The sequence below is a fragment of the Polistes fuscatus genome, unplaced genomic scaffold (assembly GCF_010416935.1).
Source record: "Polistes fuscatus isolate 324 unplaced genomic scaffold, CU_Pfus_HIC Scaffold1, whole genome shotgun sequence".
In the NCBI taxonomy this organism is placed as follows: Eukaryota; Metazoa; Arthropoda; class Insecta; order Hymenoptera; family Vespidae; genus Polistes; species Polistes fuscatus.
Window position 1 is genome coordinate 2,153,977 of NW_025112997.1, and position 16,060 is coordinate 2,170,036.

General features: G+C 31.4%; 1 protein-coding gene across 1 annotated transcript in view; it reads left to right on the forward strand.

The window, feature by feature from the left end:
- Nucleotides 1–16,060, forward strand: part of LOC122518943 (acetylcholine receptor subunit alpha-type acr-16) — a 249,106-nt gene that overhangs the window by 116,044 nt on the left and 117,002 nt on the right. Inside the window, exon 5 of the mRNA XM_043638086.1 lies at nucleotides 13,989–14,098. Coding sequence (XP_043494021.1) covers nucleotides 13,989–14,098 — 110 coding nt within the window. The remainder of the gene's footprint in view (nucleotides 1–13,988; nucleotides 14,099–16,060) is intronic.

The window sequence follows — 16,060 nt, forward strand, 5'->3', positions numbered from 1 at the left end:
ATATGTAATTACATGGATAATTGTGCACACATAATTATCTACCATGGATCCGACCTTATAAATAGCATATTAATTATTCTGATATTTCATTCGTGTTTTTATATACCTTTTGCTACGTCTCTGTACAATTTTTTTACCTTTCCGCCCCCCCCCACTTATATGTGATTATTTTAACTTTTGTTAATCATCCTTATTGCTTTAAGTATTGTCAAAAAGCACTCGCACTTTTTGTATTATTTCGAATGTTTTTCCTCTATTTCGTTTTATTGTAGTTTTCATTATATTTATGAAATTAATTGAAATTTCTCGAGAATTTTATTAATTGTCAAACAAATTATCTAATTTGCGAGTTTCTATTCTATTGCGTAAATTTATAATTTCTTTTTTTTTTTCTTCTCTCTCTCTCTCTCTCTCTCTCATTTCTCTTTCTCTCATTTCTCTTTCTCTTTCTCGCACGCACTTAGCGACGTAGTAACTTGTAAAAGTTCGAAGAACATTATGGATCGTCAGTAAAGAGGTAGCTCGTAAAGCCAATTAGTGTTGAGTCGCAGGTGCAAACTTTTATGAGCTTCCTCCGTCATTATCGCCATTCTATTCGCGATAACAAGAATCGCATCGTTAAGATTAATTTAAACCGGTTAAGAATTAATTTTACGAAACGTTCCCGTCTATCGATCGATCAACGAAATACTTGAAACTTCGACTAATCTTCGACTCAAAAAAGAAAAATAATTTTCGTTCGATTTTTTTTGTTCGAGTTAATAAACCAAAAATTATTTTTATCAATTTGTTCAAAACGTCGAATTTTATTCAATAAAGTATTTGTCCATGCAATTCTTCCGTTTAACAAATTCCACCCTTTAATAATGCGATACTCGTACTAAATGGTTTCGATGTATAATTGTGTATTAAATTTGGATAAAATGGTTTTCATTTAGTAAAATTGAACGCGTTCCCTTCCCAAGTTACATTTTACTAATATAAATATCATTATAACGCCACACGTATATCTAAAACAGTATACAGGTTGTAAACTTTAATATATTTGCGAAATTTACCTATTGTTTTCTGTTTCTCTACTGGAAATTTATTCCGTTGGTATTAGTAAACACTAAAAATATCATTTGCCGTAAGAATAAGTCTTAAACGTGTGTACCGAAAACAACACACCTGACAAGAAACCTGTTAACAAACTCGAACAATCCTAAATGTGTTTCGATTAAACACAAAAGTTGATTAACCCATTGAATGCGGAGTTCGTCTAACGATTGCAATCATCAAGGACCGAATGATTTTTCTGTTAATGTTTAACTAAGAAAAAGAAATTCGAGCCAAGGAAGGTGGAAAAAATTGATAAGCGCATATATGCGTCCTTAGTCTGCACGGATTGCTTTCGTTGGGCGTATATATGCGCCCATGTCACTCAAATGGTTAACATAAGAAACAAATGAATTATAACAAGATATCATTAATAATATAATAATATATTTAATATAAGAATTAAATAGTTTAATAATATTATGTGTATGTAATTTCGTATTCCCTTGTAGCACTTTACTTACACTTGTCGGCAACTTACGTATCGGATTATGCGTAGAGCTACGGTTTGGTTGAACACATCGACCCACCACCGTTTGGCTGACCGATCAGCCATAGACTGTTTGGTCAAGCCGACGAGCGTTTGTGGATTCGGCCGGATAAATTGCGGGCTGCTCGACAATAGACGCTCTGGTAAACGTTCTCGTCGAACGTTAATACAAATCGGTCAATAGATATACCGTAAAAACGACAATCGTGACGACAACAAATACGTGTGTGTTGTTTTATCTTTATTTTTTTTTAAAAAACATACAAAATCATGAAAATGTTTACATTTAACTAATGGTCAGCGCTTTGTTATCGCTCATGTGTTAATTATTCGTATACAGTTTAACATCTTATCTCTTAATGAAATAATAAAATTTTTGATGATAATAATCCTGCGCATAAATTTATAATATTTTACGATTACGACTTCTAACGAGAAATCAAATATTGTGGTTTTTTTTTTTTCTTTTTTTTCTTTTCTTATTTTTGGATCGAATATTTTACACAGCATAGAGATATATCGAACGGACGGAACGATGGTAGCTTTTTATTTTGCTTTCCCCCTTTTTGAATCTGCTTTTATTATATATCTATATTTTCTTTTTCTCTCTTTTTTTTTTTCTTTTTTGGGATACTCGAAAATATTATTTCGATTGGTGGTCGTTGTTTATTTAAACAAAAATTTCTTCTCCACTACTGGCGCGTAAGAAAAATAATGCATCATAGTACGTATATTTTTTTTCTTATTTATACGTTTACCGGTTGTTTCGTTTGAATAAAAAAAAGAAAAATAAAAAAAAAACGAAAAACAAATATATTAAAATAAAATAGAAAAAATAATATTTAGAATGAAAATATATTATTAATGAGAAAGAGAGCAGCTGTTTTGTAAGCCGAGTTATTTGAAATCTAAAATAATTGCGATAACTAAGTAGTAAGTGTTTACCGTTAGACGATGATATCTACAATCGCGTAGTGAAACTTTAGCATCATTCGAATAATTTTCACGTAACGAAGTATATACCTACCTACCTACTGATTACAATTACACGTTACCGTCTCTGCTTTATTGTATTACCAAGTAGTTCTCACTCGAGGACCGCTGCACCGGAACTTTGGAAACTCGAGGGGCAAACCGATGGAGCAGAATATATCTTAAGTTTGTTTTCACAAGATTCATACTACTGGTACGATAATGTATTCATCTCTCTCTCTCTCTCCCTCTCTCGCTCTCTCTCTCTCTTTCTCAACAATTTTCATTTAATAACAGAGTTAGCAGGAAATGTGAGAAAGAGAGTCTCAAATAAAAATACGTTAAAGTATCTAAAATACTTTGATTTTCGAATAATTTAGTAAATACAGAAAGAGAAAAGATCAATTTTAACGAAAAAAAATAAAATATAGGTAGCCGCAATTTTAATTGCCATGCATACGAACACATATGATACAAAATGCAAGTTTCAATAAAAATGATTAACGTTGAAAAATGATCAAAATGATTTGTTTTGTGGAAGGAGGGGGGAGGGAAGACAATAAAATTTATCCATGAGAAAAAGATTAAGACGATTAGAATTAGGATCATCAACATTTGACGGATTTTGAAAGATGGTCGATTCGTGTTTGTTGTTATTTAAATAGCCCGAATAATATATTAGAGAAATAAAATGGTGAAACATTTTCCAGGCTGATTAGAAATTTTAATTAACGTCCCGCTGTTGGCACGAACGTAATTCCAAAAGCTGCAGCATACTACTATGCGTCATCATTGTCGAGACAATGTGTCTCCTTGCAGTTTTGTCGTAGTCGGTGTTACTGCTGCTGCTGCTGCTGCTGCTGCTGTAAGTAGTAAGATTGAATGCGGAAAGACGGTAATAAGTTCACAGGGGAACTCAAGTGAACAAGCGTAAAAGAGAAGAAGAAGAAGAAGAAGAAGAAGAAGAAGAAGGATATGAATACAAATAGACGAGGATAATAAGAAGAATGAAATTAACGCAAACCAGAAGAAATGAACGAATGAACGAACGTTTTCTTTACCAGAGACCAATGACTGACAGACGGTACTTTTAACCCTTTGAATGCTGAATACTTTTAGCTGAAGTGTTTTCTACGGACATAATAGTTTATTATTAGTACTACTGTTTCCATTGATTAATATTATTAATTAGATCTAATAAGAAATTATATATAATAATTAAAGTTGTTGTTTGTTAATAAAATTTTCACGTTTCAAGATTCAATACAATAATCAATACTCAAACCAACATTACGTTATTATACATTCATATTGACAAACACACATAAAGGGTTAAAGAACAATTTAGTTGTTTCATTCATGTTTTCTCTTTTAATATAATATTTCTTCATTTGCCTATTTCATTGGTTGTATTAAAAAAATATTGTTAGAATTGCTAGGATAATATTATTTGTCGGAAAGTAACGTTCAAACGAAAAATGAAAAAAATATTTTTCTTCAAATAAGATTTCTTCTTTAATAGAACATTTAATCGAATATTCATTCAAAAAATCTTTCTCGCAAATGATCGTAAATTTTATACGACGACGAAATTCGAATCAGTTTAATAGAAATGTTTCATGATGAGTTAGGTCAATTAACCAGTGAGAGAAAGTAGGGAAACTTCACCGAATTTACTCGGTTAGAATTCTCTTACACCGTCACTGCTTGCATACGTATTTCGTATTTGTCGATTCTCCAAGCCGTGAAACGTGCACGCACCTGGAATACGTTGTACTTTACGGAAATCGCACGAGTACGTCCAATCGTACCGTTTGATTTTAGAGTAAACAGAATCGTTCGTCGTTAAAACAAACGAGAGAGAGAGAGAGAGAGAGAGAGAGAGAGAGAGAGAGAGAAAGAGACAGACAGACGGACAGACAAAAGAGAAAAGAAATAAATCGAGGTAAACTACAGTTAATTAAAATTCTACCGAGAATAATACAATCGATTGATTACTCTCATTGTACATTCGAAAGATAAATCATTAATATTGAATCTCGATGTATCAAAGTAAAGTGATAGCGATGGACAAAGACAGCCCTTTAATGTTCCTAGTGTGTTTTGAAGCAATGTACTACTCGTATCCATTAGAGCGAGTGTATGAGAGAGAGAGAGAGAGAGAGAGAGAGAGAACAGAAATTACTACAACAAAGGATCCATATCGTTCTCGTTATTTCGATAAAATAATGTAAATACATGTATGCAACACGATAGTTACGATATACTCGTAGGATATTATATTTTTCTATTAGTTTTGTATATAGGATAAAAAAAAAAACAACAACAAAAAATAAAAAATACAAAAATAAAAATAACGCTTGTATCGTGAATTGATTTTTCGTTGCAAAAGTACGACGACACCCGGGATAACCAAAAAATCAAGCTAGTCAAAAAAAAAAGGTTTCGGGTGGGAGAAAGGGAAGAAACGGAATAGAAAAAAAAATGAAAAAAAAGAGCGACGGACTCGATGGAAGCGTTGAAAAATTTCTCTCTCCTATCTCTTTGCGCATCTCTCTCCCCCCTCACTCTCTTCCTCTCTCTCTTTCTGTCACTCACGGTTGTACGGATGATCCGTTCCAGTTCCATGAATCACCTCCTACTCCTTCTGCTACTCATCGTATACATACATAAAAGCAATGCAAATAGCCTTTCAATTTTTATGCATTTCGAATATATATTCAGCCTCACGAATGCCCTTATCTTCGCATGAACATACAATGCATTTTCGATAGAACCCAAAAGAGCTTACATCGAAACCGTATCTTTTGATTATGAACTATGAATCCGTAACTTGGCTTTTTAAAATTAGTCTCAATAATTTTTTACAGAAGATATTTTTTATTCTAAAGGTACTATGATTTACGATTAATCATATTTCGTTTGTTCCTCTCGATAGTTCATTTATATTTATCTAATCAATTAGGATACATCAATTATTTCATATAATATAATAATTCTACGTTGGTTTATACGTAATATTAAGATTTGGACGATTATGATAATGAAGTAAGTTAGACAATCTATAATATTCCTTCAAATATATATATATAAAATTATTAAATAATTTATACGCACTTATATATTAATATTGTAAGATTTATATTTATAATGGTAGTATTTATTTATTAATAAATAATAAGGTATAATATTTTTAAAATAATAAGAGATAAAATAGTAAGTATCTATAATCTAAACAAATAGTCTAATGCCACGATATACTAGGTGTAACCCTTTACGTCCGAAGACAACAGTCTTAATTAGCGAGGAACACCCGAACCTGACTCGTCGTCGCCTATCGTCGTCTTTTGTCCTCTCGCCGTCCCCCGTTGTCTTCCGTCTTTTTTTTTTTGTTACATTTCATACTCGTCGTCCCAACCAAAAACTATTACAGAACGCGCCCACCAGTCCCTTCCGTCGCCTACTTATACTCTATATCCCCTCCATCGTCTCCCGTTGTTTCTCGTCATTCCTTCTGGAAACTTCCCGATAATTCCCAATCACGAAAAGGCTTTTTATTTCCTGCATTCTAACATCGAGAACGTTCGGGAGATTTCGATGTAGCCACACAAAGGCGACAAGTCCAGACGGTGTAATCCTAAACCTAAACAAATATCCTTATCTAACGCAACGGTTCCTTTCTTTATCCTCGACCGATGCATTCTTTCATTCCTTTCAATCATTCTCACACTCATACCATTACACATATTCATATTTATATTTTTCAAATAATTCCAAACCCCACAATATTTTATCAATCAATTTTATTTCTAATAATTTATTTAATGGACGATAAATGAAGATACATTAATTTTGAATTTGAGATTTATGTAAATATTTAAATAATAGAGATAAGAGCGAAATTGTGAACGATCAACGATATTACATAAAAGTTTCGTCAAATTGAATAAACAATTCAAAAGTCACATAGGATTTTGTAAGTTAAGTAGGTAACCCATACATGACACGTTAGATTTAATCTATCCTAAACCAAGCTGGTGCACAAGTTATCCCGGCACCAGGGCAATCTCCTTCGCCACATAACCCGATAATTCTAATTATCCTAACAAGATCAATAATTTCTCTTCTCGGTCTCTGGAACATTGAACAGCTGCTTCCTTGACATTGACACGCGTCTATCGTCTCTTATAAACGCGTCGTCGTTCACTTTTTCACTTACAATAAAAATAAAATGAAAATATAAAATAAGTCAATTTATTAGAATATAATCTCTCGAATATAGAAGACATTATTTTAATAATTCACAAGATAATGATTCAATTTTGTAACACTTTTATTAATCATCATTATAATATTTTATCAGCTGATCGTAAGTTTGATTTTATAAAGAACATATTCTCTCTCTCTCTCTTTCTCTCTTTCTTTCATTAATTTTTCTACATTATGTATAACTCCATATTATCTACACACACACGTGGAATACGTTTGGATTACGTTATTGAACTTTTCATCGACATTATTATTAATTCAGGTGGATAATACGGACGAATTGTACATGAACGTAATTAAGAGTTCTATTTCTCGACTAGTCTCCATCGATGATTTCTCGTTTCGTTCCTCGTCTTGTAGTACTTGTATTGGAATCCATACGTGAATATGTATATACATCCATTCATAGATACACGTGTGTGTGTGTGTGTGTGTGTGTGTGTGTGTGTGCGCGCGCGCGCGCGCGTGCGTGTGCGTGGAAGAGTTCCGATAAATCCGAGCGAAAAACCCGAGCTCTTTCCAGACTCGTTTCATCCATTTTACTCCTCTCTTCTCGTCCGTGAAAACTATATTTTTATTTTTTTTCCCTCTCTTTCTTCCTCTATTTTTTTTGTTTTGTTTTTTTTTTTTGGAAAGAGTAGGTAGTATTTTTCATTTGAAATCGAGAGAAGAATTTCAAGATAATTCTTTCGTCTCAATTAAGCTCGATATATTACTAAATTTACTTTTTATTTCTCTAAAAAATAATTTTTCATTAATCCTTTATTTCGTTTTTTTTTTTCTTTTTTTGTAATAATCTTGTATAAAGATTCATACGTAATAAAGGATCATATAAGTTAAATATAGTATAAAACAACGTAATGTTATTAATTAGAATTTATTCAGGTATTTTTATACTTCTGGTAATTATCTTCATTTCTTATTCGCTATATTTCAATATTAAGCACACAGTTTAACCAATTTAACTCATTTATTTGGAAATTCTTCATAATATAACATTCTAAAACAAATTTCTTAAACAACAATACGATACTCGTAAAATGATTTCGTATGAAAAAATTAACGAAAAAATTCAAATACAAAAAAAAAGATCAAATAAAATAATTCATTATAAATCTTTACGCAAAAGAAAACATTTCATTTACGCTTATAAATATATATATATAATATTTCCCCCCCCCCACTATATATATAACTATTTCCAACTTAAGGATTTTTGCGATGTTATTTTCTGTTGGTTTCCAGTCGGAATGTTCACGAGCATTTCGCGTACGAGATTTTCAACTGGGGAGGAAACGGCCAGAGAATTCTCCGAATTTTCCTTGGCTTGTAATTACGTTCATCAAAAGGAAAGACGTTGTTGTTCGTCTAACGCAGAGGAACGAGATGGAGTTGGTCGGGTTGGGGTTGGGTTTGGGAGGGTTTGGGTTGAGGGGGGGTTTAGGGTGTTGGAAGAGGTGGCAGGGAAGCAAGGAAATAGCGGTTTCTACTATAACCACATTGGTCACCGCGAGCACGTTGTTAGTTCACGCGTAAACCCTATTCGAACGGGGGAAGGGGGGGGACAACCCCGTTCTACTCGCAGATTCGGTGTGGTCGCGGAAGATCGTGCCTCGGCATTGATCTTAACCCAAAGGCACGCAGCTGCATTAATACGTCAGATCTAAAGGAGAACGATAGATGGAGGAGGCAGGAGGAGGGGGAGGAGGGAGGTGGTCAGGGATGAATGGTAAACGAGGTGGTCAACGAAGGGGGATGTGGGATAAGAGACTATAGTTCAATCGGTCCAATGGACGCTGTCCACTATTGTGGCCTTGCTTACTTATACATATAAGTATTGTACAATAACTAAACTTCTGTTTAGTGCATTTGGTTAACAAAATCCACTCCAATTGATTATATTATCAATTGCTATAAGTTTTATAGATGGATTCATGATTTTGTCGAGACTTATTGAATTTTTATTTTCGGGTTGCATTTTTATTCCGATGCAGGGAAAATGTGTGTGTATACGTCGATTACGGATAGCTTTGGAAATTACGTTGGATAACATAATCATCGTTCGTCGAATGAAATTGTTTAATTAATTCTACGTTTCTTTGGTTATTTTTCCTTTTATTTTACTTTTTAAAGTTACGTTAGATTTTCCGTGAAGGAATTTCAATAAAACACGAAATATAATATATATATATAGAGAGAGAAATATAAAGTTACGGGGGGAATATGAATTTGAGTTTCACGTTTTATTTTCAAATCCAGAGATATTTCGTGATTCAAGAAGATTAAAGGCCACGAAGGAGGAAGCGTAGGAGGAATCGTAATAACAAGAAGTGGTACGCGAATAAACGCCGTTCCCACCGAAAAGGAAAAGTCTCTTTCCTCTCTCTCTCTCTCTTTCTCTCTCTTTCTTATTATTTTTCCTATTTTTATGTCATAGCTGTCTTTTACGACTAGTTTTGATACGGAAAATAAAATGGATCCTTCCTTTTCTTATTTTCTTATTCGTCTTTTTTATATTTCCTTTTTTTCTCTTTTTTTTTTTTTAATATATATATTTAAACAAAAGAAAGTCACACATAAATTTAGGTCGATTGAATCCTTGATCGAAGGTTACGAAAAAAAAAGAAAAAAAGAAAAATAAAAATTAAAAATTAAAAATATAATATAAATGAGTTCAAATGAGAGAATGTAAAAATGGACGTAAAAGGAAAAGGTTGAGCTTCTCTTTGGTTTAAAAAAATAAAAAAATAAAAAAAAAAAAGGTTCGGTTCTCTTCGATAAGCAGCCCGTCCAATAGGTGTGTCTCGTGTAGAACGATAATAATTGGAGCGTCAGGAATGATTTATCGGTGGCTATAAATTCGCGATGGGTTATTGCAAATGGACGGACAAAGCACGGGCATCTAACGTCTCTTTATCGTTCGACCCCTCGATCTCGTCAAAGTTAATAAAACCTATTCAACCTACATAAGAAGAGGATGCTGGGAAGAGAGAGAGAGAGAGAGAGAGAGAGAGAGAGAGAGAGAGATACTCACACATACATATATTCTGAAAAAAAGCCTATCTCTCTCGTATTTTCCATTCGGTTCGTGTTAAGTGTGTTTCTTATTGGCGGATTCCATCCGAGAAATACGAGTAAGTTTATCCATTAGGTCGTACGAATAAAAACACCTGCGACCCGAAAGTTCGATCAATGAGAGGGAAAGAGAGAGATAGCCCCTTCCCTTATTTTCCCCTACCCACCATTATTATCTTCCTCTCTTCTACATAGAAATTCTCTTTGTGCAATTTTAAAGGGAGAGAGAGAGAGAGAGAGAGATCAAGCATGGAAAACTAATTACCCTGAACATTTAATCAATTAGTTTTACCAAGAGGAATGGGTGTTCTACAATTGTTTAAAATTTATTCCTATCGATTTCAAATATATCATCAACCATTTCGATTATTTTCTACTCAATAAGAGAGATATATTAAAATATCGGTTAATCAAGAAAATTCTGTGCTGTTGTTTTAATTAACCCTTGATTAAATGTTGTAATAAACTTAAAAACCCCATGGTAAGAATTTTTGTTGGTTATTAAATACTAAATAAAAAATATATTTTTATATATATATTATAATTATATACAAATTATAATATATTAAATTCGCGTTGTTAAATTTATTCGTAGGTAAATATTTGAAATACGTTATTATATTATAATTCGTTTTAAAATAAAATAAAGTGATATCGTTTTGTTGAATAAAGGTGAATTATAATAGTAGAGTCAGAGCTTAATATTAGATGATAATGTATGAGATATTATAGGACGTTAAAGCGTCATACATATCTTGCATAAGGTACGACGACAGAAAAGGGAGAGAGAACATGCTTACTTGTGAAGGAAAGGCTTAGGTGCTTTACACCAAGATTGAAAGCCAAGATTTTCGTGCACAATGGATATTACTTCTCTCTTCTAGAAGGAGAAGAAAGTCCACATCGTTTTTAACATCATTCTTTATACGTCCTTGCATTGTCGAGACAATAGAAATGCGTGATAGATTTGTGGGGATTCGATTATTATTTTTGTTAATGTACATTTTTTATAATATTCTTTTCATTAAAAAAAGAAAAGTTAAAGAAAGAGTATAGTGTCATTTAAAATATTAAATATTTTCATTGGTATCTTAGTTACGAATACAATTATTCTGTTCGTTAATCATTTTCATTTTTAACAACGAAATTTCAATCTAATTGTTTTCTTTTTCTTTTTTCACTTCGTGATATTCCTTATTAAAAAAGTAGAAGGAGAGAAGGGGTGGATAATTTTAATATTGAATATTTTACGACGATATATTATATCATTTAAATAAATTCATTATATATATTATATATAATCGTGTTTATTAATAATAGGTTATTTCGTTTCGTATGAACGAAAAATGTAAATGCAAAGGCGTGTAATTAACAAACGTTAATACTCGTGGACGAGTAGGATATAAATTAGAATATCGGCACGAATTTCATTTTCTCCGTTAATTTTGCACAAGCTCGTTACTTTCATTGACGTACGTTAAAAGTTAGCAAAGTTTAGAGAGCTCTCTCTCTCTCTCTCTTTTAATAAATCGCGTTCTCGACGTGTCCGTAGTTTATTTCCAGCAGTCCCAGAGCCAATAACAATAACTAGTTGAGTAGGAATAGTCATCGTCGTCGTATTCCACTCTTTACGTAATAAAATCAAATTCAGAAGTCGCGAGAAGCGTGAATATTCGTCGTCGCGTCCGTTGGCTCGACAATTTTCCAAATATGATTAAGTTTAAGAGGCCCAGTAGTAAGATGAACATTTCCAAATACGTTTAAGCAAAATTATAGAAAGAAAGAGAGAGAGAGAGAGAGAGAGAGAGAGAGAATGTGTGTGTAATGTTTCACTAAACAAACTTAAATTACAGTTAGACAAATTTAATTGACTATTCTTGCGTCAATGTTCTTTTTTTTTCGATGGATATTTTTCACAGTATAAAAAATAGCAATGGAAAGAGAAAGAAAGAAAGAAAAATAAAAACACGCGTATATTGCGTTTATGCATGCACTATGAAAACGTTGAACGAGACGAGATAACCTCGACGTTTCTTTCGATCGACCTAAAAACCAGGTCGACCTGGAGACTTCATCAAATCCCAACTGGATCGTCGGTTGCCAGCGCTTTTCAAAGAAACCCCCCTTAGTATGCAACGATTCTGTGAGGCTTTCTTTAATTCTATTATTTTATTTTTTTATATACAGTCTCTCTTTCTCTCTCTCTCTCTCTCTTTCTTGTATTTCAACGTGCTATAAATGTTATTAACGCCAATATAATATGCGTTAACAAGTATTACGAATATTACAACTAATCTTACAACGAGAGGGAAGAAATTTAATTAATATTTTTTAATTGAAAACTCTCTCTCTTTCTCTCTGAAGTGAAAACATTTAAATCATTTGATTAAATCAATTAACATTTTTGGCTTAATTAAAAGAAACGAAATAGAAAACGAATTGTTTACGAATGTTTCTTATTCGACGATAAAAGGTTCACGGTCTTCGAGAGTTTATCCCTCTCCGATTGTGTTTAATAGAATTCAATCAATTCTAGGCGAATTGTTAAGTGTTTAAAAGTTTTCCACTTTGGTTTTGAAAGTTGCGCTAGTACGGACGATTAACTTCTTAACGAGAACTATTTAAATAGATCGAATTTGTATATATAGACGTTTAGTCATCTCTCTTGTAGCATAAATTAAAGTATATTCTGAAAAAAATTAATTGGTTAGAATTTTATCATCTAACTCGATATTAGAATGAAAATGAACGTTAAATTTAACGATTAAGCAGTACATGCACGTATATCTCGAATGATCGATCATTAACAATATTTATAATATATTTAACTATTAAATATATATATAATTTTTAATTGCAAATATTTTTGTTATATTTGTAATTAAAAGTCAACGGCTTTTAGACACGTTGTAGAACTAGTTCCCGTAAGATAATTATAATCAAGCAACGTGGGTATGGTTAGTAAAATGAGTTGAGTGATTCGTTCGGCAAAATCAAAACCGTGTGCTTTATGACTACGGAGAGTTGGCAAATAAACGTGATCTTTTTGGTGACATTGGATAGATGCGAGAGAGTATTTGTAAAGAATTGACTGGAATTTGTTAAAAAAGGGAGAGTAAAAAGACAATATTTATAATTAAATTTCATCAATTATCGTAGAATTTGTTGAAATTATTTTTTATTACCTCTTATCGGTAAACAATAATTCAATTATAACGTTCGTTATATCAATTATTATAAAATTTCCAAATGATTGTGTTTCGTTTGGTAAATAATAAATTTATTTTTGTCATTGTTGTGTTATATAAAATGTATCAAAGTAATAACGTCTAATAGAAACTTTTAATTGATAAAGAAAAATCTTGTCGTTCGAGTCTCTGTCATTTTGATTTAAACACGAGTAAAAATATACACCGTTGTAAAATTTTCAAAGTTATTAATCTTGACGTTAAAGGAAAAGCTAAGTTGTTGCTTACTCACTTCTACCGATCGAAACTTTCAAATGGTTTTTATCGTCTCAAGCGGCCTTTATATAAACGAGTCTTTCCTTCTTCCTAAAACTTCACTCTTTACGGATTACGATCTTTTCAAAGTACCATTTACTTTAAAAAATATCGATTACTTTCCGTCTTATAAATGATATCTCCAACGATTCTTGATAATTCCTCTGAATCGAGAAGTCTGATTGTACGTAACATTTCAGGATAATTCTTAACTATAAAAATAAAAAAATTATAACATAAAAAAAAAAACACTGACGCAAACACGTAACTTGGCTAACGCGTGAATCGAACAAGGCTCGTTAGTTGACAAAATTATTGTACATTATTTATCAACTAATAATAAACTTTTTTCTAAACATTTGTATTAATAATATACTGTATGTGCTTCAATGGTTATATCTTTTACAATGAAAACAAGTATGACAAGTATAATAATAAATACGTGATGTTTATTATCGAAAAAACTTTTCACTCCCACCCCCCAGCACTTTTATATTATACAAATCATTCGTATTTTCTATGTGTATATGGTAGAACAGATAATAAATAAGAAAATTGTATCTTTTTCTTTTTGATTACAGTCGTGGACCGATTACAATCTCCAGTGGAATCAAACGGAATATGGTGGAGTAAAAGACGTCCATATAACACCGAACAAGCTTTGGAAACCTGATATCCTCATGTACAATAGGTAATCTGGTCATTTTACGCTTACGCCAAATTGCTTTAGCTCGTAATATCGGATTTCGCAAAATTCCTTCGACATTAAGTCGTCAATATGTTTTTCATTGATCGCGTCTTAATCTATTATCGCGTAAACGTAATATTCATTAAAAAAAAAAAAAAAAAAAAGATACAAAGCAAACCCTAATCGTTCATATTTTAATCGACGTATCCAAAAAAAAAAGAAATATAAATTTGTTACGTTAAACAAAACAAAATAATAACTATACAGGTGGTCGTCCAAATTATTTATGTTTAAATAAAAAATAATAATAAAAATAACAATATAAAAAAAAATAACGAATAAACAGAATAAACAGAATCGCGTAAATTGAAAAGTCGTGTCAATTATAATAATTCGAATAGTGATCATCGGTATAACGCAATGTCGTGGTTACAACGTAATTAAGTTTAATTTAAAATTAGACAAAATACGCGTGGACGTTTAATTAATATATCTAATTGAATTTATCGATAGTATGTACTTATATGTAAATCGTGCTAGAGAAGAGACAGGAGTACATAGTTCGAATGAAAATCGATCGAAAATGACAGGGAGTGCATTAACGGAAATTGTATATTCGTTTTTCTTTTTCTTCGTTTCGGATTAGTCGACATTCACGCATAGTAATTTGTCGTGCGACGGAACGTATTCTTTCTTTCGATGTACAAAATTTAATATAACTCGTGCAATATTTCTTTTCATATAAACGTAAGTAAACCGCATATTCGATTATTTAAAAAAATAAATTTTTCCCTCCCGTAAAGAAGATAATAAAAAATTTTTAATACGCGTCGCGTTCCGTTAAAAATAAAAACAACAAAAAATAAAATATACTTTCTCTTTGATATAAAAAATTAACGAGAAAGATATTAAAAGACTAAGATTTTGAGAATGTTTCAGAGAAACATCACGAAGAGACTAGGATTATCGTGCTGCTTGCAAACTTTCTAGCGCTTTTATGCGAGCTCGAAATAAATATTTTTGGTTCTTTTTTTTATCCCTTTACTTTTATTTCCCCCCCCCAAAAAAAAAGATTTTTTCTTTTTTCTTTCCCTTTTTTCGTTAATTTACTAGCGTTAATTGAACGTAGATCGAATTTTTCAATGTTCGTTCTCATTAATGGCATATGTTTCTTTTTTTTTATTCAATTTCTTTTATTTCTGTATTCCATTTTTATATAATGAGAATTATTTTGTAAAAAAAAAAAGTGACATTAAGGGTACGTAAAATTTATCCCAGTGTTGCTTTGCATTTTATTATGAAGTATTATAATATAGGTATATATGCGTATATATACATACACAATCAAGAAACCCTATTTTCCTAATATTTGCATGCTTTTATTTGATACTTACATTAGAAAAATTATATTATATCTATATAAATATTATATATTATATAATATATATATATATATATAATATATATATATATATACACTCACATCTCTATTTGTAATATGTATACTTACGTTTAAATTTTTAATTGTATATATATATAATTTTACCTATACATTGACTTTTAATCCCGTAGTAAAATATATATCTTATATCTACGAGCCGGCCGTTTTTTTTATTCGTCGTCGTTCTATAGAATTGAACGTGTCACTTATTGTTAAATAAGAAAAACAAATGTAAGTGTAAAAAAAATAGGTAATATATAAAAAATATAAAAGTTAAATAAGTAACGATATTAACCGTGAAATAATTTATAATTAATTAACGTTAACAAAAAAGTCGACGGCTCGTAAAAGTAATAACTCTATCTATATATCTATCTATCTATCTATCTTTCTATCTATCTATCTATCTATCTGTCTGTCTGTCTATCTATCTATCTGTCTGTCTGTCTATCAATCTATTCTATTCTATTCTATTCTATTCTATTCTATCCATCTGTCTATCTCTATTTCTCTCTTTTTGATAC